General features: G+C 61.1%; 1 protein-coding gene across 1 annotated transcript in view; it reads left to right on the top strand.

Annotated features, from left to right (window-relative positions):
- Nucleotides 1-22,778, top strand: part of Plcg2 (phospholipase C gamma 2) — a 52,402-nt gene extending 29,624 nt beyond the window's left edge. Inside the window, 19 exon segments of the mRNA XM_048354726.1 lie at nt 595-684; nt 1,442-1,617; nt 1,716-1,916; nt 3,602-3,721; nt 3,944-4,124; nt 4,831-4,902; nt 5,724-5,833; nt 6,163-6,259; nt 7,103-7,169; nt 8,739-8,896; nt 10,739-10,841; nt 11,704-11,913; nt 12,327-12,472; nt 13,148-13,262; nt 14,052-14,219; nt 17,448-17,501; nt 17,504-17,535; nt 21,307-21,491; nt 22,456-22,778. Coding sequence (XP_048210683.1) covers nt 595-684; nt 1,442-1,617; nt 1,716-1,916; nt 3,602-3,721; nt 3,944-4,124; nt 4,831-4,902; nt 5,724-5,833; nt 6,163-6,259; nt 7,103-7,169; nt 8,739-8,896; nt 10,739-10,841; nt 11,704-11,913; nt 12,327-12,472; nt 13,148-13,262; nt 14,052-14,219; nt 17,448-17,501; nt 17,504-17,535; nt 21,307-21,491; nt 22,456-22,498 — 2,328 coding nt within the window. The 3' untranslated portion in view covers nt 22,499-22,778.
- The last annotated feature ends 305 nt before the right edge of the window (nt 22,779-23,083 follow it).

Below are 23,083 nucleotides of genomic sequence, written 5' to 3'. Positions count from 1 at the left end.
TAGCCAGGCACCTGCGGCTCACGCCTGTCATCCTAGCGTCTCAGGAGGCTGAGATCTGAGGATTGCAACTTGAAGTAGCCTGAAGGATCTGTGAAACTCTTATCCGCCACTTAACTTCCAGAAAGCCCAAAGTGGAGCTGTGGCTCAAGTAGTGGAGTGCTAGCCTTGAGTAAAATAAAAAGCGAAGGGACAGCTCTCAGGCCCTGAATTCAAGACCCAGTACCTGCACCCAACACTACTAAAGTAATGATTAAATGCTGCAGAGCAAGTCTTTAGGACAACGAGTAGGAAGATAAGAAAAGCAGAAGATACTCATAAAGATTCGTAAGATCACGTGCCCCTTGTGAAAGGCTGTTACATGAAATACCCAGGAGAATTTGCCATTCAGTCACATAGTCCCCAAAGGGATCAAAGCAGCCCAAAATAGAAGTTTTACTTATAAGAGAAATCTCATTGAAGAGCCAGTTCAGTGAAATCGCTTCAATGTCAGGAACACGGAAGAGGAGCAAGTCCCTGGCGAATGGTGGGTGGTGTCTGCGGGGTGCCAGGGGGCCCTGGGGTGCACGGGGAGACTGAGCCCCCTGTGCCCCGTAGAAGTGGACGCGTCACTACTGTGCCATTGCCGACGCCAAGCTGTCCTTCAGCGATGACATTGAACAGACCGTGGAGGAGGAGCCACCCCAGGTGTGTTGCCTGGGTCTCCCCATTCCCCAAGACGTCGGCTGGGGTGCGTGCGTGCGTGCGTGCATGCATGTGTGCGTGCGTGCGTGCGTGTTCTCAGTCCTATTGAGCTACCACTCGGGTACCAGAGCCTAGCTGGCTCTTCTCTGATTGGCTAACTCACCCTGGCGATCAACCAGTTCGATACAAGGCTCTTGCAGACTCTATGCAGGGCCTGATTGGCCCTCGGGAGGACACTGGCACTTGGATGCCCTCCAGCTCTGCCCCCTGTCCTGGTCCCTGGTTTTCCTGCCTGGGCCCCTGTAGCCGCTGGTTGTCTTCAGAGTAGTGTGTGTGTGTGTGTGTGTACTGGGCTTGAACTCAGGGCCTTATGCTTTTTCGTGTCTTTTTTGCTCAAGGCTGGCATTGCGCCACTTGAGCTACAACTCCACTTCCAGCTTTTTGCTGGTGAATTGGAGAGTGGAGTCTGGTGGAGTTTTCTGCCTGGGCTGGCTTTGAACTGCGGTCCCCAGATCCCAGCCTCCTGAGTATCTGGGATTACAGGCGTGAGCCACTGTCGTCCGCAGGACTGCTTCTTGGTGGCAGGGGGCTATGGGACTCGGGGTTTTCGTAGAGGAGAACCGAGGGTTTTCCTGGGCCCCCCTGGCCCGTGTCAGGATGCTGGAGGCCGCCCCACGTGGGGCTGCTGGAGGCGGCGGGCTGGGGGAAGCCGGTGGGGGGGGGTCCTCCTCCTCCTACAGCCCCTTGTCCCCGCCACCAGGACACGCCCCCCACGGAGCTGCACTTTGGGGAGAAATGGTTCCACAAGAAGGTGGAGAAGCGGACGAGCGCGGAGAAGCTGTTGCAGGAGTACTGCACGGAGACCGGGGCCAAGGACGGCACCTTCCTGGTGCGGGAGAGCGAGACCTACCCGGACAACTACACCCTGTCCTTCTGGTGCTGTGCCCGGGGCGGGCGGGCGGGCGGGGCGCGGGGCGGCCGGGCGCGGGGTGCCCGCGCTGACCCTCCCGCCGCGCCCCTGTACCCCCCCCCAGGCGCTCGGGCCGCGTGCAGCACTGCCTCATCCGCTCGGCCGTGGAGGGCGGGGCCCGGAAGTACTACCTGACCGACAACCTCACCTTCGCCAGCATCTACGACCTGGTGCAGCACTACCGCGAGACGCGCCTGCGCTGCGCCGATTTCGAGCTGAGGCTCACCGACGCCGTGCCCAACCCCAACCCGCACGAGTCCAAGCCGTAGGTCCCGGCCGCCGGGGGCCGTTGTTACCTTTGCCTTTACCTCTCCTCTCTCCTCCCCCTCCTCCCCTCCCCCGCCCTCCCTCCCCCTCCTTTTGCTTTCCTTTTCTCCCTCTCCTTTGCTTTTCTGCCGTCTTTGCCCTCTTCCTCCCCCCCCCCCCCCAGGTCCTAGGCCTTGAGGTCAGGGGCCTCAAGCTCTGCCAACTCCTCTTCCATAAGGAGGAAGAAGCGCGGGACATAATGGCGGCCATTGTCCTCTTCTGCCTGGGGAAGCTTCGCACACTCTGCGGGCACAGCCATGCACAGGACTGTGTTCTGGAATGTACAGGACTGTGTTCAGGAATGCACAGGAATGTGTTCTAGAATGTACAGAACTGTGTTCAGGAATGCACAGGAATGCGTTCAGGAATGCACAGGAATGTGTTCAGGAATGCACAGGAATGTGTTCTGGAATGTACAGGAATGCACAGGAATGTGTTCAGGAATGCACAGGAATGTGTTCAGGAATGCGTTCAGGAATGCACAGGAATGCGTTCTGGAATGTACAGGAATGCACAGGAATGCGTTCTGGAATGCACAGGACTGTTCAGGAATGCACAGGAATGTGTTCAGGAATGCACAGGAATGTGTTCTGGAATGTACAGGAATGCACAGGAATGCGTTCTGGAATGCACAGGACTGTTCAGGAATGCACAGGAATGTGTTCAGGAATGTACAGGAATGCACAGGACTGTGTTCAGGAATGCACAGGACTGTGTTCAGGAATGCACAGGAATGTGTTCTGGAATGTACAGGAATGCAAAGGAATGTGTTCTGGAGTGCACAGGAATGTTTAGGAATGTACAGGAATGTTTTAGGAACGTACAGGAATGTGTTTTAAGAATGTACAGGAATGGGTTCAGGAACGTACAGGAACATGTTCACGAATGTACAGGGACATGTTCACGAATGTACAGGAATGTTTGGGAATGTGTTTTAGGAATGTAGAGGAATGGTCAGGAATGTGTTCAGGAATGTACAGGAGTGTTTAGGAATGTACAGGAACATGTTCAGGAATGTACAGGAATGTTTAGGAATGTACAGGAATGTGTTCAGGAATGTACAAAGATGTGTTTTAGGAATGTACAGGAACGTGTTCTGGAATGTACAGAACCGTGTTCAGGAATGCACAGGAATGTGTTCAGGAATGTACAGGAATGTGTTTTAGGAATGTACAGGAATGTGTTCGGGAATGTACAGGAATGTGTTCTGGAGTGTACGGGAATGTGTTCAGGAATGTACAGGGGTGTGTTTTCGAACACACAAAGGCTGCTACTTTGTCTCTTTCAGAGGGAGTCAGATCGTTTAGAGCAATTTTTACATTCCCTCTTTTTTCCCTTGTGGCTTGCCTCTTAACGCTTTCTGTTTCACACTTTAACCTGTACCCCCAGTTCCTCCCACAGCCCCCCGTGTTCCAGGCCATGCTCCGGGTGGCCTTCCCTGCGTGGCAGGGCGGGTGGGTTTTTATGTCGCGTGGACTCATTCGGCCTAGCGTTCTTTACAAACGCCGTTGTCTCCGGAGCGCGCCATGGCTGGCGGAGGCCCGTTGTGATTTCCGGGGTGACATTGCGGATGTTCCGGAGCCCCCAGGCCCGTGGCCGTGGGGAGGGGGTGGCTGAGGGCTCGTCTCCCCGCCCCGGCTGCAGGTGGTACTACGGCCAGCTGAGCCGGGGCGAGGCGGAGGACATGCTCATGCGGATTCCCCGAGACGGGGCCTTCCTCATCCGCCGGCGGGAGGGGACCGACTCCTACGCCATCACCTTCAGGTAGGCGGGGGGCCCTTCCCGCAGGGGGCCCGGGCAGGACGGGCGTGGAGCACGGGGCCCAGACGGGGGGGTGAGACCGGACCCTTGAGAGCCCAGATCTGACGCCGGCGGTCTGATGTCATCGACTCCATAGCTCTGGGTTCCTCCCGCCAATCCCGGCGGCCAGGCAGCTCTAGGGCCGAGGCCAATGGCACCCTCCCCCCCCCCCCCTCGGCCCTGCAGGGCCCGGGGCAAGGTGAAGCACTGCCGGATCAGCCGGGACGGCCGGCACTTCGTGCTGGGCACCTCCGCCTACTTCGAGAGCCTGGTGGAGCTGGTCAGCTACTACGAGAAGCACGCGCTCTACCGCAAGATGAGGCTGCGCTACCCCGTGACGCCCGAGCTGCTGGAGCGCTACAGCATGGTAGGCGCCCCCCCCCCGCCCCTCCCTCCCTCCCTCCCTGCGGGCGCACGGGGCCTGGGGAGCAGACGGGCACCTAGCCAGGACAAGACCCTCCCTCGGGACTGTTGCCAGTCCGGCTCAGCAGAGACAGGCAGTGGAGCGGGAGACGCGCAGAGCGAGGGAGACGCGCCGTCGAGATCAGGCAGGGGAGAGGCGCAGAGCGAGGGAGACGTGCCGTCGAGATCAGGCAGGGGAGAGGCGCAGAGCGAGGGAGACGCGCCGTCGAGATCAGGCAGGGGAGAGGCGCAGAGCGGGGCGGGCCGGGGCCGCAGGTCTCCAGGGTTCTGAGGAGCGAGCCGTGCTGCTGCCTGGGGGAAGAAAGGACGGCGGGTGCAAAGGTCCTGAGGTCGCAGCCCGCCTCAGAGGCACAGGCAGAAAGCTGGTTCAAGTCCCGTGTGGGGGTGGGGGGGCAGGGGTAGAGCTAAATAAAGAGGAGGGTTCTTGTGGAGGGCGGGGTCGTGTGACACTGGGGAGGCTCCCTACCCGCCCTTAGCTGACCGGAGGAGGGGACTTGGCTCCGGGTTCGGAGGCAAACTCGCGGTGCTTCGTGGATCTTGGCGCGCTTCTCCGTCTCCTTGCTGTCTCCCCCCCCTCCCCACCCCGTGCGTGGTCGTTCCCCGGGCGAACCATGGTGCAACCCCCCCCCCCCCCCCCGTCGTCCTTGCAGGAGAGAGACATAAACTCGCTCTATGACGTCAGCCGGATGTACGTGGACCCCAGCGAGATCAGCCCGTCCATGGTAGGTGCCGGACTCCCTTCCCCGTGGACGGACGGACGGACGGACGGACGCGGCTCTGCGCCTCTGCCCCCTGCCCCGTGGCAGAGGCGACGATCCCCACAGCCCCACCCACACGCCGCGAGGACACGGCTCTCGGTGGCCGTCCGGGGGTGTGAACGCGGCACTGGCTCGGCAGGTGCTCCACCACGTGAACCACGGCCTTGGTTACTTCAAGACTAGGGTCTCCGGTTGTTGTCGCGCCCCCCCCCCCCCCCCCCCCCCCGTCCCCGCGGGCTCGGACCTCGATCCTCCTATCGATCTGCCGCTCTCGGAGCCGTGATGGTAGACGTGCAGCTCCGTGTCTGGCTTACTGGTTGAGAGGGGGTCTTGCTCACTTCTTCCCGGGCTGTCCTCACGCCACGACCCGGCTCCCCTCCTCACCTCCGCTTCCTAAGTAGCTGGGATGACGGGCTTGAGCCAGGGGGCCGGAAGCTCTTTGTGTTGGCGCCTCCACCTCCGTTCCCCTCCCCGCGGCTTCCTGCCGCAGGGATGATGGGCGGGAAGCGCCGCGCCGGGCCGGGCGCGTCAGTTGAGATGGAGTCTGGCTCACGTCTGTCCGGGTTGGCCGGGAGGCGCGAGCCTCCTGTGTCTGCCTCCCTAGAGTCCTATCCCCGCCAACGCACAGCCCAGATCTGGAGGAACCTCAGTCTCACGGGGGCCCCGCGGCCGCCTCTGCCATGTCGGGGTCCGCGGAGGGCAGGCTCGTGGGGCTGAGGCCCCGAGCCTCGGCCTCCTGCTCCCGTCGCCTGCCTGACCCTGTCCTTCCTGTCCCCCCCGGGAAGCCCCAGAGGACGGTGAAAGCGCTCTACGACTACAAGGCCAAGCGCAGCGACGAGCTCACCTTCTGCCGCGGCGCCCTCATCCACAACGTCTGCAAGGAGCCGGGGGGCTGGTGAGTCCCGGGGCGGGAGGGGCCCTGGGGGTGGCCCGGCCGCCCCCGTGCGCGCGCGGAGGAGGCCCTGTGCCGTGGGCAGCCCGGCGCGCAGGCGAGGCGCGCGGCACACACGCAGCCCGGGCTGCCCGGAGCCACGTCCCGAGCTCTCGGTGGTGTGGTTGTCCTCACGTCACGCGGGGCTACCCCGCCGAGGCTCCCCGGGCAGTGCCCGGTGGCGGCGGAGGCAGCCGCGTGGCCCGGCCTCCCCTCCCCCGTGAGCGAGGACGGAGGCGCGGTCGTGGATTGGGAATGCCCCTCCCCCCCCCACGCCTTCCGCTCTTGTGCAGGTGGAAGGGGGACTACGGGACGCGGCTCCAGCAGTACTTCCCGTCCAACTACGTGGAGGACGTCTCGGCCGGCGACCCGGAGGAGCTGGAGAAGCAGGTGCGCGTCCCTGGGCCCTGGGTCACCGCGGGAGAGGCCTGGCCGGCCTGCGCCGGTGCGTGCGTGCGTGCGTGCGTGCGTGCGTGCGTGCGCGCGCGCGTGCGTCCTCGGGGCCATCTCGGCTGCGGACATGGGCCCTCTCCGGCTGTCGCGTGTGCAGAGGAGCCGGAGCGACGCGTCGCCGAGGCGTCGTGGGCGAGCGCGGCCTCGGCCAGCCGCTCAGTCGCGCGTCTGATCCGCTCCGACGGGGCCGCGGCGGCCGGGGGCGAGGAGCCGCCCTGTGCTCAGAGCCGCGTGCGCAGGCGCGTGGCGTGTTTGGCGTGGGAGGCAGACGCGTGGGGTGCTCGCTGTGCGGGGGTGGGGGGGCGAAGGCGACCTCAGGTCTCTCTCCTGTCCCTAGCTGCCTTTCACCCCGCAGGCTCCCTCCCCTTGCCCCTCCACCCCCCGCCCCGGGGGCAGCTTGAGGATTGGGGGGGCTTGGAGATCCCCTCCAGTCCCCAAGCACGGATTTCCGTGGGAGGCGGGACCAGTCCGGGAGGGCGGCCCGGAGGAAGGCGTGTGGGAACCTTAAACGTCAAGTCAGGGTTGGGCAGCGAGAGGCCGGCAGGAGGGCGCGGGGTGGGGTGAGGGGCGGGGGTGGGGGAGCCGCTGTCGCCCGATGGTCCGCGCGCGGGGGTTGGCATGCCTCTGCCCGCCATCGAGACCCGCCTCACCGTGGTCAGTTCCAGTGTGCCCCGGGGGAGGGGCCCTGCCACGGAACCCCACGCTCGAGACGGTCCACGGCGCCTCTGGGATGAACGCCCGCCCGTGACCGTGGCCGACTCACGCCGTGTTTCCCCGCAGATGATTGAAGATAACCCCCTGGGGTCTCTCTGCAGAGGGATCTTGGATCTGAACACCTACAACGTCGGTAGGTGCTCGTGGAGGCGGCCCTCGAGGGCGGAGGCACAGGGAAGGCTGCCCGGAGGGAGGGGTCTGCGTGAGGCTTCAGAATCAAGCTGGCGGTGAACGGGGAGGGAATCCCAGGAGAGGGGTGCCGTCCCAGCAGAGCCGGGGCCTTCCGGAGCCTTCCCGGCACTGCCCAGAGCTGTGGGGAGCCGGGAGCGGCGGGCCGGGCCCCGCCTGGGTGTGGATGCCCAGTTGGTTGAGGAGGGGAAGGGGGTTGCTGTTGCAGGACACGCTGGTGACAGCTTCCTTCCAGGGCCCCGCCCATGTCCCTCCAGGGCCCCGCCCATGTCCTTCCAGGGCCCCGCCCACGTCCCTCCAGGGCCCCGCCCACATTTCAGGGCCCCGCCCACGTCCCTCTAGGGCCCGCCCACATCCTTCCAGAACCCCGCCCATGTCCCTCCAGGGCCCCGCCCATGTCCTTCCAGGGCCCCGCCCACGTCCCTCCAGGGCCCCGCCCATGACCTTCCAGGGCCCCGCCCATGACCTTCCAGGGCCCAGCCCATGTCCTTCCAGGGCCCCGCCCACGTCCTTCCAGGGCCCCGCCCACGTCCCTCCAGGGCCCCGCCCACGACCTTCCAGGGCCCAGCCCATGTCCTTCTAGGGCCCGCCCACATCCTCCCAGAGCCCCGTCCACGTCCCTCCAGGGCCCCGCCCACGACCTTCCAGGGCCCCGCCCATGTCCTTCCAGGGCTCTGCCCGCGTCCTTCCAGGCCCCGCACATGTCCCTCCAGGGCCCCGCCCATGTCTTTCCAGGGCCCCGCCCATGTCTTTCCAGGGCACCGCCCATGTCTCTCCAGAGCCCCGCCCATGTCTCTCCAGAGCCCCGCCCACATCCCTCTAGGGCCCCGCCCACGTTGCTGTGCTTGACCATGCGCGGAGCCAGAGCGTGGCCTCTGCGGTTCAGCTTGGAGGCCCAGGAAACCGCGTGCCTTTCACCACCCCCACCCCAGATGTCAGTGTCCCGGTTGGCCCAGGCCGGGTTCAAACTGGGATCCTCCCATCTCTGCCTCCTGAGTGGCTAGCGTGGCCGGCGTGAGCCCCCAGTGTCCGCTCCTCCTCCTTTTGTTTTGAGGATACCTATCCGTAGATTTAGGGTTCATTTTAAACTCTTTAGACCCTTAAATATATCTGTGTTTTTTCCCTTGGGGGGGCGGTGACAGTCCTGTGACTTGAACTCAGGGCCTGGGTGCCGTCCCTGAGCTGTTTTTGCTCAAGGCTAGCGTTTTACCTCGTGAGCCACAGCTCCGCTTTCGGCATTTTGGTAGGTAACGGGAGCTAAGAGTCTCCCAGACTTTCCTGCCTGGGCTGGCCTCCAACCAGGGTCCTCAGCGCTCAGCCTTGCGCCGAGCCGCGCTGCTCCTGGCCTGTCCGTTTGCTTTTGCCGCTCTTACACACGTCTATTCTAGGACGTGCTGGCAGGGCAGGGCTTGACTTCTGCAGGCCTTCCCGCAGAGCCCGGTGAGAACCGCAGGCCGGCCGAGCGCTCCGGCGGGCGTCCTCAGCCCGTGTGCCACCGTGCTTCTCCCCACAGTGAAAGCCCCGCATGGGAAGAACCAGAAACCTTTCGTCTTCATCCTGGAGCCCAAGAAGCAGGGGGACCCCCCCGTGGAGTTTGCCACGGACAGCGTGGAGGAGCTCTTCGAGTGGTTCCAGAGCATCCGGCAGATCACCTGGAAGATCGACACAAAGGTGGGGCTGGGCACGGCTGGGGCGGGCACTGGGCAGGGCCAGGCGGCCCGAGGGAGGGGCTGGACGGCCGCCCGGAGCTCATCGGGAGGGAGGCGAGAGCAGAAGGGACGTCGGGGGCCCTGGACGGCGAGCGGAAGGTGCTGGGCGGCCTCCAGGCCTTCGCCGCCCGCGGTGTCTTGAGACGTTGTGAGGTTCGGGACCTTCCGCGAGGCCCCAGTGCGTTGGCCGGCAGAGCCGGGCACTGGGTGCGGCACTTGGTGAAGAGCCAGGTCCGAATGGCAGCAGCTGCCGGGGCGGTGTCACCTTGTCCCCACGCGCCTGGCGTGGGCAGTGCCACCTCCAGCTACCGTGGCCACGCACCGGGAAGAAGGCTTCGCTGCCCGCGAGGTCTCTTCCTTCTGAGGCAGACCTTGCCCCCACAGGGCTCATCTGAAAGACTCTCTAGAACTTCTAGGGCCCCGGGGGTGCTGGGTAGAGTGCGTTTCCCTCCGTCCTGTGTCAGCAGCTGGTTCCTGCAGGCTGCTCCCACCCTGGCTAGCCTGGGGCCCGGGGGACCCCCCCCCCCAACTTGGTCCCCCTCTTCCTTTCCTGGTGGGAACTTGTCGTGTTTCAGAGGCCTCGTGCCAAGCCCCATCTCGCGGCCATCTTCCCTGGTGTGGCCGCCATCGCCATCTTTCCTTTGCCCCAGAACCTAGCCAGGGGCCTACGATGGCCCTCGACTCTTGCGTGCTTTCTTTTCATTTTTCTATTTTCTGGTGGCACTGGCATTTGGACTTGGGGCCTTGCGCTTGCTGGGCAGGTGCCCTGCTCCTTGAGGCACATCTCTAGCCCTTTTTTGTATTGATTCTTTTCAGGGTTTCTGGTGTTGTTCCAGTCCCGGGGTTGAGCGTGGGGCCTGGCCTCCGTCCCTGAGCTGCTTTTGCTCCAGGCTTAACGCTGGACCACTTGAGCCACGGTGCCGCTTCTGGCTTTTGGGGCAGTTTAGTAGAGATAGGAGTCTCACTGACTTTCCTGCCCAGGCTGGCTTCAAACCGTGATCCCCAGATCTCAGCCTCCTAACTAACTAGGGTTACAGGCGTGTGCCACTGGGTCAGGCTCCAGTTCTTCCCTTCTTGACACACCGTTCCCTGGGAAGGAACTATGAGCTATTTCTTCTCACTTCTTCCCACGATGGCGGCCTACCCACCTCCTGCCGGTGGCGGCCATGCAGTTCAGGTCTGAGGCGCAGGGGACTCCAGTGAGCTGGGTGCCTGTGGGGGGGGGGGGGGGGTCCTCCTCCTTGCTGGTTCAGCGGTTGTCCCTCAGCTCTCTTGAGCACCTGCGATTCCGGGTTCCCCTAGCTGAGGATGGAGCACACCAATCGCGAGCCGGCTTGCAGCTCACGGTAGCCTTTGCTCCAGGGTCCCAGGCCCCCTTGGAGAGCGGCTGTAGTTGGGGGTTCCCAGGGGGGCCGGCGTGGTGATGCCCGGCACCCTCTGCCGGTGTGTCCTGCTGCCCTCCGTTGCCTTGGGTTCGCTTTTGCGCTCTTCTGCTGCTGCGTGGTTCGCGAAGCGAAGCCTGGTTCTCCGGGGCTGCGCCGCACCAGCTCTGACCTGCATTCCTCCTTCGTGGGCTTTTCCGCTGGCAAAGGTTTCACGAGGAGAGTTCCCACGCTCTCATTATTATAGTAGAAGGTTAAGAAACAAAGAACCCCGTCAAGAATCAGGACGGAGCTCGGCTGTGAGCACGGCCTCCCGTGAGGTGGGCGGGTGGGCGGGTGGGGGGGACCAGGAAGGTGGGCGTGGGCGGGCGTGGCAGGCGAGCTGCTGGCGGCCGTAACCGGAGCTGGCCGGCCTCCACCAGGAGAACAACCTGAAGTACTGGGAGAAGAACCAGTCGATCGCCATTGAGCTCTCGGACTTGGTGGTCTACTGCAAGCCAACCAGCAAAACCAAGGACAACCTAGGTGAGCTCCCTGGGCCCTGCCCATCGCTGCAGAGGGCGCAGGCGCCAGCCGTGTCCCTTGGGCTGTGAAGTCCCCAAAGCAGACGCCTCCCCTCCCCGTTGGCCCTTGGAACCCTTGGGGTGTTCTGTAGCCAGACCCACTTCCAGGCAGATCTGTTCCACCTGTTGCTGATAGCCACGGACTTGGCAAGGCGTGTCGAGTCTCAGCCCGAGGGGGACTGAAAGCAGTCCGGGGGTGAGTGGGCCACCCCTCCTTAGCGTCTCCCCGCTCCGGGAGGCTCCCCACAGCTCCTGGCTCGTGGCCACAGTGGGCCCCAGGGTATCACCCAGGAAAACCTCCCCCCGCCCCCCGTCCGACTCTTAACTGAACCAGGCCTGCGTGCGTCCTGCGCACCGTCCGCACGTCCCCCGCCCGGGCTGGGGGCCCCGGTGTCTTCCGGGGAATAGCGCTCCGTCTGTGAGGGAGGGATTAAAAGTTGGGTCTCCTCCCAAATTCCCCCACGTCATGGGATCATGGATGACGTCAGCCCCTCCCGGGACACCCCCTTTCCTTTAGGCCCGAGACACTCATTTTTTCCAGAATGCCGGGCTCATTCGTCCTGTGTCTCCTGCAGCCTTCCCAAGGGAGCCCCCCCCCCCGCATTTTCTGCATCTCCCATCCACCCCTGCACCCTTCACCCCCCACCCCAGTCTTTGTATGCGGGGTGCCGGCGGGCACGCGTCCACGGTGGCACCAAGTGTGGGGTGCCCCGTCAGTCCCAGCTGCCCCAGCTCTCGCCCCGGGCAGCGGGAAGCTGGGAGACCCCCACCCCCATACGCGCACACACACACACAGGGTAAAGGGTGGCCCGCCCTGTGTGCAGAGAACCCCGACTTCCGAGAGATCCGCTCCTTCGTGGAGACCAAGGCCGACAGCATGGTGCGGCAGAAGCCCGGGGAGCTCCTGCGGTACAACCAGAAGGGCCTGACGCGCGTCTACCCCAAGGGGCAGCGCGTGGACTCCTCCAACTACGACCCCTTCCGCTTGTGGCTGTGCGGCGCCCAGATGGTGGCCCTCAACTTCCAGACCGCAGGTGGGGGGAGGGGGGGGCTGATGACGTCGCCTCCCAGGCCACGTGAGGGGGGTGGGCGGGGGTGGGGGGGCGGGGAGAATGAATGGTTCCACCAGCACGCTCACCTGCCGGGGGATGGGGGGCCGGGCCATGGGGGGCCGGGCCACAGCCCGGCTTCAGCGAAGGAGGACGCACGTGAGCCTCCGTAGACAAGCCCAGGAGTCGGGCTGCGGCCGCGGGCTCAGCTGGATCCAGGTGCTCACTGGCTGTCTCTGAGGTCCCGCATCGCCCTTCTCCCAGAGGTGGGGTCGACGATGGGGGGCCCGCACACACGGCCTTTAGGACGGAGCCCACGGGTCCGAGGTCTCGCGGGCTCGGCCCGAGGAGGAGCCCGGGCGGCGGGCAGCTCGTCTGTCTCTCTCTCTCTCCCCTAGACAAATACATGCAGATGAACCACGCCCTGTTCTCGCTCAACGGCCGGACGGGCTACGTGCTGCAGCCCGAGAGCATGCGCACCGAGAAGTACGACCCCATGCCGCCCGAGTCCCAGCGGAGGATCGTGATGACGCTCACCGTCAAGGTGCGGCCCTCCCCCCCCACCCCCCCCGCACACACCTCCCTCCCCCCCCCACGCAGTGCCCAGCCCACCCCGGGGGGAGGGGGCTTCCCCGAACCTATCCCGGCACCTCCCTCTCCGTGTCATTTGTGGGGTGACGCCGTGAGTCTGTTTTGGGGGGGCGTCCTAGCCTCTGGGCAGGAGGAGAAGGAAATCAGAAGGGTCCCGGGTCTTAGAAGGGGGGGGGCTGTCTGCCCTTCGTTAGTGGCAGGGTCTGGGGCTCCCCAAAGCCGTCTTCAGAGTTTCGGGGGCGATGGATGAGTTGCGTTTCTCACCGGATGAAGGGAGGTAGAATTAGCACGCGCACCCGCCCTTACTTAAGAAGGAAGGAGCGGGCCTCTCTCTCTTTCCCACCCTGGCCCTGGCTCCGAAGTCCAGGAGCCCTGACCTGGGTTGGGGGGGGGGGCGGTGTCCATGCATATTCTCCCGTCCAGATGAGACCTGTCCCCCCTCCCCCCCCCCGCTGAGGCAGGCAGCCTGGGTGGGGCTGGATGGGCCCACGGGTGGAGGGAATCCGGGGGACCGCTTATCCACCGCACTCCAGACCTGGGGCGCGCTGACCGTGGGCCTCCGCGGAGCCTTCTTGTCTTGTTGCACGGGGACGGATGCAGCTTCCAACCCCCTCCTCGGCTGTCTTAGGTTCTTGGCGCCCGCCACCTCCCCAAACTCGGCCGGAGTATCGCCTGCCCCTTCGTGGAAGTGGAGATCTGCGGGGCCGAGTGCGACAGCAACAAGTTCAAGACGACGGTTGTGAGTGAGTAGCCTGGTTCTCCCCTTCACCGCGGCGCAGGCGAACCCCCCCTCCCACGGGGATTCTTGGGGTTCTGAGATGCTTTTGCTGGCCCTGTGAGTGATGGAACCCAGGGCCATGAATCTGTGAGCTGGGTGCCCGGCCACTTGGGCCGCCTAAGTCCTTTCGTTTCGTTTTTTTCAGATAGAAAGGTCACGCCCTAAGCCTTACTCCTCAGGTAGCTGGGATTACGGGGCTGTAGCAGTAGCTGGGATTACGGGGGTGTAGCAGCGCGCCTACCCAGCTGCTGTACGGATATTGTCCTTCCTCTCCCTGCGTCCCCAGAGAGCCGAGACCCAAGGGGAGCAGGAGAGGGCGGGGTGCAATGCACGTGGGGCACGTTTGTCACTGCTGGCCTGTCAAGACGTGGAGGTCAGAGAGTCCCCACCCGAGGCTAGCCTGCGACACGAACTAAGAGCAGGCGTGCGCCGGAGGCGTGGCCGGCCGTGGCGATGAGGCCCTGAGTCGAATCCCCTCCTCGCCCCCCCAAAAAGAGGAGCGCTTGCTGTGCTAGGAGGCTCGACGGGAAGGGCCCCCGAAGAGACGGCGGGGGGTTTGAAGGCCCAGAGCGTTCCTTCCTCGGGCCTGGGCCCAGACGGAGGGGCTGGGACGGGAAATCAAGAGCTTCTCCTGCGGGCTTCCCCAGGCCGCGGTGTAGACTCGCGCGTCATCGCGGAGGGAGCAGGCGGCATCGCCTTGCCAGGAGAGGGGGCAGGCCCGGTGTCACTCTTAATGAGCTTCAGTGTCCCGCAGATGACAATGGCCTCAGCCCCGTGTGGGCTCCGACGCAGGAGAAGGTGACCTTCGAGATCTACGACCCCAGCCTTGCCTTTCTGCGCTTCGTGGTCTATGAGGAAGACATGTTCAGTGACCCCAACTTCCTGGCTCACGCCACTTACCCCATCAAAGGCATCAAGTCAGGTAAGGGGCGTTTGGGGCCTACGTGACGTGATTGTCTTTCTTTGGTTTGTGCTGCTGGCTTAAAAAAAAAAAAAAGAAAGCCAGGTGCTGGCAGCTCACGCCTGTAATCTTAGCTACGTAGGAGGCTGAGTTCTGAGGATCGTGGTTCAAAGCCAGCCTGGGCAAGAAAGTCTGTGAGGCTTTTCAACTAATCACAGAAAAAAGCCAGCAGTGGTGTTGTGGTTCAAGTGGTGGAGCGTCAGACTTGAGCAAAAGGAGCTTGGGGACAGCACCCAGGCCTAGAGTTCTCTAGTTCAAGGCCCAGAACTGGCAAAAGGAAAAAAAAAAGGAACACACAAAAAAACCCACACCATTCTTTCTGATTTTGCTTAAATCATGGCAGAATTTGTTCGGCTGGGAGGTCTGGTTGTCAGGATTAGCCAAAGGTGGGGGAGAGGAGAGGCGGAGAGAGGTGTCAGTCAGCCGTCACCCTGGAACTGTCATTCCATTTCATCTCGAGAGGGGATAAGCCGGACTCACGCCTGCCCTCCTAGCTGCTCAGGAGGCCGAGGTCTGAGGATCGCGGTTCAAAGCCAGCCCAGGCAGGAAAGTCCCCATCGCATTCTCATCTCCAACCGACCACTCAAAAACTGGAAGTGGAGCTGTGGCTCAAAGTGGCAGAGCACGGACGTTGGGCAGAAGAGCTCAGCGACGGCTCCCAGGCTCCGAGTTCAAGTCCCAGGATCAGCAAGAAGGGAAAAATGACAAGCAGTCTGCCGCCTCCTCCCCCAGAGCTGGGCTCTCCCGGCTGGCCGTGGCGGCCGCGGCTTGAGGGGAGCTTGACGGCGTGCCTCCGCTCTCCTGGCTTTCAGAAGGCTCGTGTGCTCTTCAGGGCACGGATGCTTTTGATTCCTCGGGCCGTCACCATTCCCCCCCCCCCAAGAGAAATAGATGCCCATTGTAGTCATTTCATCCAGCCGGGCTTTTGGGGCCGTGGGGGGCACTTTGGGTTCCGTGCAGAGCAAGGTCTTCCTTGACAACTTGGACCCGGTCGGGCGACCCCGCGGTGTCTCCCTGTCTGTGACCTGACCGTGGCATGAAGCCAGGGCGAGGGCGAGGGGGAAATGCCGGTTCCCAGGCCCTCCACGGCTCTGCCCAGGCAGCGCTGGTAGAGGGAACATGGCGGGTGGCAACGCCGTCTTTTCGGGGTTGGTCTAGGTGTTGGTATCTTTGGTGGGTAGGCTAGGCAAGAGTTGGGGAGCACGTGGCCACTCCTGTGGTTGCTTCTCAGTGCCCGTTTGCGAGCCCTCGAGGCCTGGCATTTGGCAGCCCTTCTGGGTTCACTCGCCAACACCGCCACCCCCTCTCAGACCTGGCACCCGAGCCGTGGTTCTCTAACGTGCCGCGGGCTTTGTCCGGGTCAGCTCGGCGAGGACAGTGCAGAGCGACCCCGCTGTTCCCAGGCCTGTGAATCCTCCACGCGGCCGTGGCGTTCCTTTCCCTTCATTCTGTGCGCCGCGAACACGAGGGGCGTGACCTCAGGGCCTCGTGCTCTCACTTGCTGTTTCTGCTCCGGGCTGGCCCCTGGGGTCGCAGCTCTGCGTGTAGCTTTTCGCTGTTGAACTGGAGATCAGAGTCTCCTGGACTTGCCCGCTTTGGCCGGATTTGACCTTCTGTCCTCAGTTCTCAGCCTCCTGAGTAGCAGAATTCCAGCCGTAAGCCACTTGTGGTATCTGTCTGGATTATCTCCTCCTCCTCCTCCTCCTCCTCCTCCTCCTCCTCCTCCTCCTCCTCCTCCTCCTCCTCCTCCTCCTCCCCCCCCCCCGCCCCCGCCCCCAAGCAGTGACATCCGTAGAAAAGCCCTGCTTTGGGTGAAATTGACAAACATCTTTTCTCCCTAACTCGGGTGCCCACCTCGTGGCTCTGAACTCAGGGCTGCGTACTGTTCCTCTTGGAGCCAGGCCATCGATCGGCCTGAGGGCCCCGGTGGCCCAGCCCCATCACCACAGAGCACAGCCTTCCATTTCATTCCAACAACCCATCAATACCAGACTGACTTTTTTTTTTATTCTATTCTGTTTTATTTTATTTTGGGGTGCCAGTATTGGAGTCTGAACTCAGAGCCTTACGTGCTTGCTTGGCTTTTGCACTTAGGTCTGGTGCTCTACTACTTGAACCACTCTTCCAGCACAGCTTTGTGCTGGTTCTTTTGGAAAGGGGAATCGAGTGGACTTTCCTACCTGGGCTGACCTTGAATTCCCTCTCCCTGGGGGGCTAGGATTACGGATGGGAGCCCCCTGAACCCAGCTAAGAAACTTCCAAATGTGCCCGATTCAGAGGTTCTGTGTTCCAAGGACATACTTTGGAGAGGACAGGGGCAAATTTAACTCACCGAGACATCCAAGGGGAAGTTCAGCAAGAAGACGGTGAAGGAGCACGGAGCCCTTGAACCCTGGTCGTGTGTGTCGGTGACTTCAGAAGGAGGCTCTCCTATTGAGCTCGCTTAATGCGCTGCATGGGTGTCTGGCACCATGATTTAAATCAAGTGCAAACACCCGCGTGAGCCTGTCTTGGGGCGGGGGTGTGGGGGTGGGGGGTCCCTCGGCAGTGGTGTGTGTCTGGGTAGGAAGGACGGGGTGGGAGTGATTCCAGTTTGACTGTGTCCTCTTACATTCCTTCATTAAAACCAGCAAACGAACCAACCTTTGAGATGGGTTCCCTTAACCCTTACTTCACAGTTAAGCTTCAGCTCCAAGTCGCCCCCTTCAGTCCTGAATTAGAAGAGCCGTTTAAGGGGCTGCCAAACCCGGGCCCTCGTTGTCAGTAGGAGGTGGCTTTCAGGGGCAGGTGAACGGCCCCAGGAGAGGCAGGCTGTGGATCTTGTAAGAGCAAGCACACGCTCTGTCTCGTTCTGGGTAAAGGCCTAAGTGCTGGAAATGGGGGTGCGAATTCATTATCGAGCCTCAGCCGTGGTCACTCTACGTTCAGTGTGGAATGTTCTGTGGGTTTCTATTTCTTCTGCATGGTGTCATTGCTGGACGGCAGGGATTTTTAGCTCGGCCCCGGGAGTTGAACCGGGCTGCGCAGTTGCAAGTCTCCCCCTCGACCTTCGGGGTAGGTCCTCGCTTCCGGGATGTGGGCCCCACACTGGGCACGCCGCCTCCCCTCCTCTTCAAATGGGCCTGTGGGCTCCAGGTACCCCATTAAAGCGAAGATCCGCGGTAACCACCTCGCCCCGTTCCGCTGCAGGGTTCCGGTCCGTGCCTCTGAAGAACGGGTTCAGCGAGGACATCGAGCTGGCGTCGCTCTGGTTTTCTGTGAGATGCGGCCGGTCCTGGTGAGTGGGCCCAGGGCGTCTGTGGGGCGGGGCTGGGGAACTGAAACCCCCGGGGCCCGAGCAGCCCAAGGATGGGGCGGCAGGAAGGGTCCCAACTGCGTGGACCCTGCTTCCCAAAGTGGGCGCTTTCTCCACGACTAGAGGAGCCTTCCTTCTAGTCTTGTTAGCTTGCCGAGGCCTTGAAGATGTTTATTCCTCTCCACCCCTTCTTGTGTGTCTCGAGACATGTGGCCTCCTGGTGTGGGCATTTGAACTCAGGGCCTCGCGTTCACTTGGCTTTCTTACTCACCTGGTGCGCTACCACTTGAGCCATGCCTCCCGCTCAGGTTTTTGCTGGCTATTTTGGAGATAGAATCTCAAGAATGGTTCTGCCTGGGCTGGCTTCAAACTGGGATCCTCTGAATCTCAGTTCCGCGAGTAGCTAGGATTGTAGGTGTGAGCTATGAGCTCACAAGTTAACCTGGCTGTTATACAGTAAGGCCCTGGGCCCCAAGGCCTTGGTATGGACTTGGTCCAGGTGCTCTTCTTGCTGTTTTCCTCCTGGTTATTTTCTGTGTGGAGAATTCATAGCCTGTGATACTGTTCTTCTGGCTGCTAAGCAGTAAACACCAAGTTGGAGGTGGCTCGTCTGACAGCCTCCAGAGGCGAAGCTTCAGAGGAGAGGGAGGAGGTGGAAGAGGGGAACGGATGCTGGGGACGGACACTCGGGTCAGTGCAGTAAAAATCCAAGGACTCGACTCGGAGGAAACAGCCATAGGCGTTTCTGCAGAGCTGTTCCCTTGCGCTCACGTTTCGCAGCCTTGGTAGTTTTCTGCTCCAAAGCATTTTAGAAGCTTCAACATGGAGGAGGATGTGTAGTAGGAAAAAAGAGATATAAAAGGTACAGTACTGAGGGGCCAAAGGACCAAAGCACCTTCGATAGCCAAGGTACCGCCTTTCGTCATAAAATAATCTCATGATGGCTAGGTGCTGGTAGCTCCTGCCTGTAATCCTTGCTTCTCAGGAGGCTGAGATCTGAAGATCATGGTTCTAAGCCAGCCCGGGCAGGAAAGTCCATGAGGTTCTTATCTCCAGTGAACCACAAAAGGCCAGGAGTAGATCTGTGACTCACGTGGTAGAGCACTAGCTTTGAGCACCAAAGCTCAGGGACGGCACCCAGGCCTAGAGTTCAAACCCCAGGATCAACAGCAAGAAAAGAAGAGAAAAAGTCATGGTGATAAAACCCTATCTTGAAAGGATAAGCATACGGGCAGCCAAGTTTTCCGGTTTGGAATGCATTTTAAATACTACACTTAAAAAACAACGTAAGTTAAGTAGATAGAAAAATTTTAAGCTTAAATGATGGGCCCCCTCCTTTAAGGAAAATCAGTTTCCACAATGGTGTCTGGTGTTTTGGTGACAGTTGGAGGTAAGTGCCTCACAGAAGTCTGCCCCGGCTGGCTTTGAACCTTGATCCTCAGATCTCAGTCTCCTGCGTAGCCAGGATCCCAGGCGTGAGCCACCGGTGCCCGCTACCCTTCCCTTCTTTTAAACCGGAATTCTCTGCCTGCGATCAGGCTGGTAAAATGGCGGAGCCTAGCTTTAGCCGAGCGTTGACTGGGTGCGTGGAGCTAGAAGGAGGCCTTTGTTCCGTTCCCTCCTCCCGGCAGCCGCGGCAGGACTGGCGTCCGCCCCTCTGGGCGCAGAGAAGCCAGCTGCCGCCGCCGTGTCCCAGGGCACCCCGTGATTAAGCGGGGTTGTGGGACGCCCTTCGCGAGGCACGGAGCTGCGAGACTGGCCTCAGCGGCCCGGGGCCGGCGTGCGTCGTGGCGATGGTGCTGTGTGGCACCTGTGGCACGGACGGGACCTGTGTGTGACGTCCCGGATGCGCGGTGCGGGGCTGGGAGCCTGGGGTGCGGGCGGGCTCACAGGCCTGCCCCCCCCCCCCCCCCCGAGAGTCCAAGTGGAAGCGTGGCTTTGCGGATGGGCACACCTCATTTCGTGAACGCAGACCCCACCGCCTTGTAGTTCTTGTCTGCTCCCCGGGTGAGGGGCAGAGCAGGGTACACCCCCCCGCCCCCCCTCCCCCCCGCAAGGCTCTGTGAGCCGGCGGCGATCGAGCCAGCCAGGCCGAGACGGAGCTGACTCCTAAAACATTGGCCAGCCCCAGAATACCGTCTGTGAGCACTTGAAAGCTGTCCCCAGGAAAGTCATTTTTCACGTCACAGTTACCTTATCAATTCGCAGCCCTTTACTTGGCTGTTGTTATAGGGAGGGGTCCAAAAGGGTACTCTCAGCACCATTGTATTCCCTCCTCTATTTAATTTGAGAAGTAGGGTAAAAAGAGCAGGGGGAATTGAAAAACAAATTTCTTCCCTTGAACAGCCCGTGTGTAAAAACCACCGTTAGCATCTTGATAGATTTCCTTCCCCTTGTACTTAACACAGTTGTTCTTTTTTCTTTGCTACGTGTGATGTTTCTGAAGTTAGATTCGTATGTGTGACCTTTTCCGGGGTCACGGGTGGCTTTATGCACCCCTGTCGATCCATGGCGGGGGGCCTGTCAGCTCTCCGTCCCGAATCCACTTATCTCTCTCCCAGGATGGTCACTTCAACTGTTGGCCAATTTTTTTTCCTTCGTAAATAATAAAGTTCTCTGTGCTATCTATTTTTTTTTTCTTGCTGATTACAAAGTGTTCCCGAAGGCTAGGTATTTATAGCAGCGGAATACTAGGTCGAAGAACCAAAAGACCGCCCGCGCGTTGACTGGTTGTCAGCGAGCGAGCAGTTTCTTTCGGGTTGATGTGTGATTTCCAGCCTTGTCGCTCATCGCAAGGGGCTGCGATGATTCACGTGCTCTGAACTGGCGGTACCCAGAGGGTACATTCGAGAAAGCTGCCCTCCCTGCGGGTCTCGGGAGCCCTCCTCCTTTCTGCTTGGGGGCCGAGTGCTGGGGTCCCTGGCAAGACCCGCTTGCGTTGCTGGCCAAGGTGCAGCCAGGCAGGTGTGTGCAGCTCTTAGAAGAAGACCCCAGCCCCGCATTCTAGAAGCCTACGGGTTTGGGAACAGTATTCGTGAGCTGGTCCTGGCTATTTTTTTTTAAATTTTTCAATCGCTATTATGAAAGTCATGTTCGGAAGCGTTACAGTTACATAAGGTAGGGTAGGAGTACATTTCTTCCGGGACAGAGCCACCCTTCCCTCGTTCTCTCGCAGCTTGGGATCTAGTCTTTGGGGGTTAAGGAAAGATGTCGTCCTTCCAGGCCCGGGCCGGTGGCTTCTCAGGAAGCTGAGAGCTGAGGAGCACAGTTCCGAGCCAGCCCAGGCAGGAAAGCGTGTGCGATTGCTGTCTTCAGTTAACCTATTCTTTACTTATTTTTGTGTGGAATGGGAGCTTGAACTCGGGGCCTTGTGCTGGTTTGGCAAATACTTGAACCCTCCCCCAGGCCTCTGGCTCGCCGTGTCTTCTGCAGGCCGCCCCGCGCTTTCGGCCCAGCCCGGCCCTGTCTGTGATCTCCTGCCTCTGCCCCCCGGGTACTGGGGGTGACGGGCGTGGAACGCCATGCCCCACTTGTCCCCGAGCTGGGTTCTCGCTGCTTTTGTTTTTCCAAGCCTGGCCTCAAGCTGCCGCCTTCCTCTCTCTTTCTCCCAGCGCACCCCAACCTCTCCGCCTCCCCTCTGTCCTCACCCTGAGCTGTCGCTCCTCGCTCTGCCGGCTACCCTGCGCGGTCCGGGCTCGGCCCTGGGCCCCTCCGGCACCGAGTGCCCACGCCGCCCTGTCCCCCGCGTCCCAGGAGAGCGAGGAGGAGCTGTATTCCTCCTGTCGTCAGCTGCGGAGGCGGCAGGAAGAGCTCAACAACCAGCTCTTCCTGTACGACACGCACCAGAACCTGCGCGGCGCCAGCCGGGACGCCCTGGTGAAGGAGTTCAACGTCAACGAGAACCAGCTCCAGCTGTACCAGGAGAGGTGCAACCGGAGGTGCGTGGGGACCCCCGCCCCGCCCGGGCCGCGCCCCGTCTTCACAACGCCTAAGGCTTCCCGACTCTGTGCCTCAGCGCCTGCCCCTTCCCCAAATACAGCTCGCTTCTCTACAAGGACACTGCAGTGGACTTGAAAATGAGCCACGCTCCCTGACTTCATTTCTTTCCCGGGCGAGGGCGGAAGTCAGGGCCTCTTACACTCCAGCCCCGGTGACCACCGACTTTTGTTTTCTCCTTTGTGCTGGACCTGGGGCTTGAACTCAGGGCCTGAGCGCTGTCCCCGAGCTGCGTTTGCGCTCAAGGCTAGTGCTCTATGACTGAGCCCCAGCACCACTTCCGGCTTTTTCTGAGTAGTTTATCAGAGATAGGAGTCACACTAGCCAGGCCTGTGGGTCACGCCTGTAACCCGAGCCACTCAGGAGGCTGAGATCTAAGGATCGCGGTTGGAAGCCAGCCCGGGCAGGAAAGTCTGTGAGACTGACAAAAAAGAAAAATAAAGTCTCAAGGCTTTTCCTGCCCGGGCTGGCTTTGAACCATGGCCCTCAGATCTCAGCCTCCTGAGTAGCTAGGATGACAGGTCTGAGCCACCAGCACCCGGCTGACCGCTAGCTTTTAAGGAGTCATTATTGAGTCCCCAAGGCTGGGCTGGTCTAGCAGCTCAAGGTCAGGACAGAAAAATCCCTCTTCCCAGGTTGTACCTCAGGCGTGATGGGAAGAGATGTAGCCAGGCACTGACAGCCATACGTCAGCCTAAGGTAGCATTGCCGCTATTTTACCACGGAAGAGATTGGACCTCTGGGAGACTGTGTCGTACCAAGATCTGAGGGTCTTCTGCACCCACCTGTCAGCCCTGTACCCCCCCAGCTACCGGTCACCCCCCGATGTGTAGCTGGAAAGGTGCTGCTGGGACAGAGCCTGCATTCCATGCCCGGCTGACGTGGCTCCATCTGCTTTGATTTCAGGCTGAGAGAGAAGAGAGTCAGCAACAGCAAGTTTTACTCCTAGAAGCCGGGGTGCCCGTGGAGGTGGGACAGGCATGTTAGCACTTGGCAAGTGTGCTGTCCAGCCCCGGGGCTGGGGCCACCTGTGACCCCATCTGAGATGCCACCAAGACCGTGTGACTGAGGGATCGGGGTGGTTTCCTGGCAGTTTGCCACCTTGGACGTTTTTTCTTAACTTATGTTCTTTGTAGAGGATCCCTAAACTGTGTCTGTCATGGTGGGTGGCCGCTTGTGTTCCAACTCCATTGAATAAAACTCAGGCAATCTTGGTCAGTTCAGTCTTCTATGCGTCACTGATACAATGGAAGATTCTTTTTCTGATGGGCAAGATTCTGCATTGACCCAGGTGATTGACTCCCGCAGAAGAGGAGTCAGAAGTGTAAGGAATGAACTCATTAGATTGTGAAAAGCATTGTAACTAAAAAGGCCCCTGATGCCACTGTTAAGGCCATTGGATTTCACCAGGGCCTAAGGAAGAGGCCTTCTGCCATCCGTGGACTCAGTTCGATGTGTGCTAACTACCACGAGGGGCTAAGCTGACCTGCCGCCTGGACCTGCCGCCCACGAGAAATGTTTAGTGGGAGAGGTT

Source organism: Perognathus longimembris, chromosome 10, assembly GCF_023159225.1.
Source record: "Perognathus longimembris pacificus isolate PPM17 chromosome 10, ASM2315922v1, whole genome shotgun sequence".
NCBI lineage: Eukaryota > Metazoa > Chordata > Mammalia > Rodentia > Heteromyidae > Perognathus > Perognathus longimembris.
Note: the sequence above shows the minus strand (reverse complement) of the source record. Positions and strands in the feature narration are given on the sequence as shown.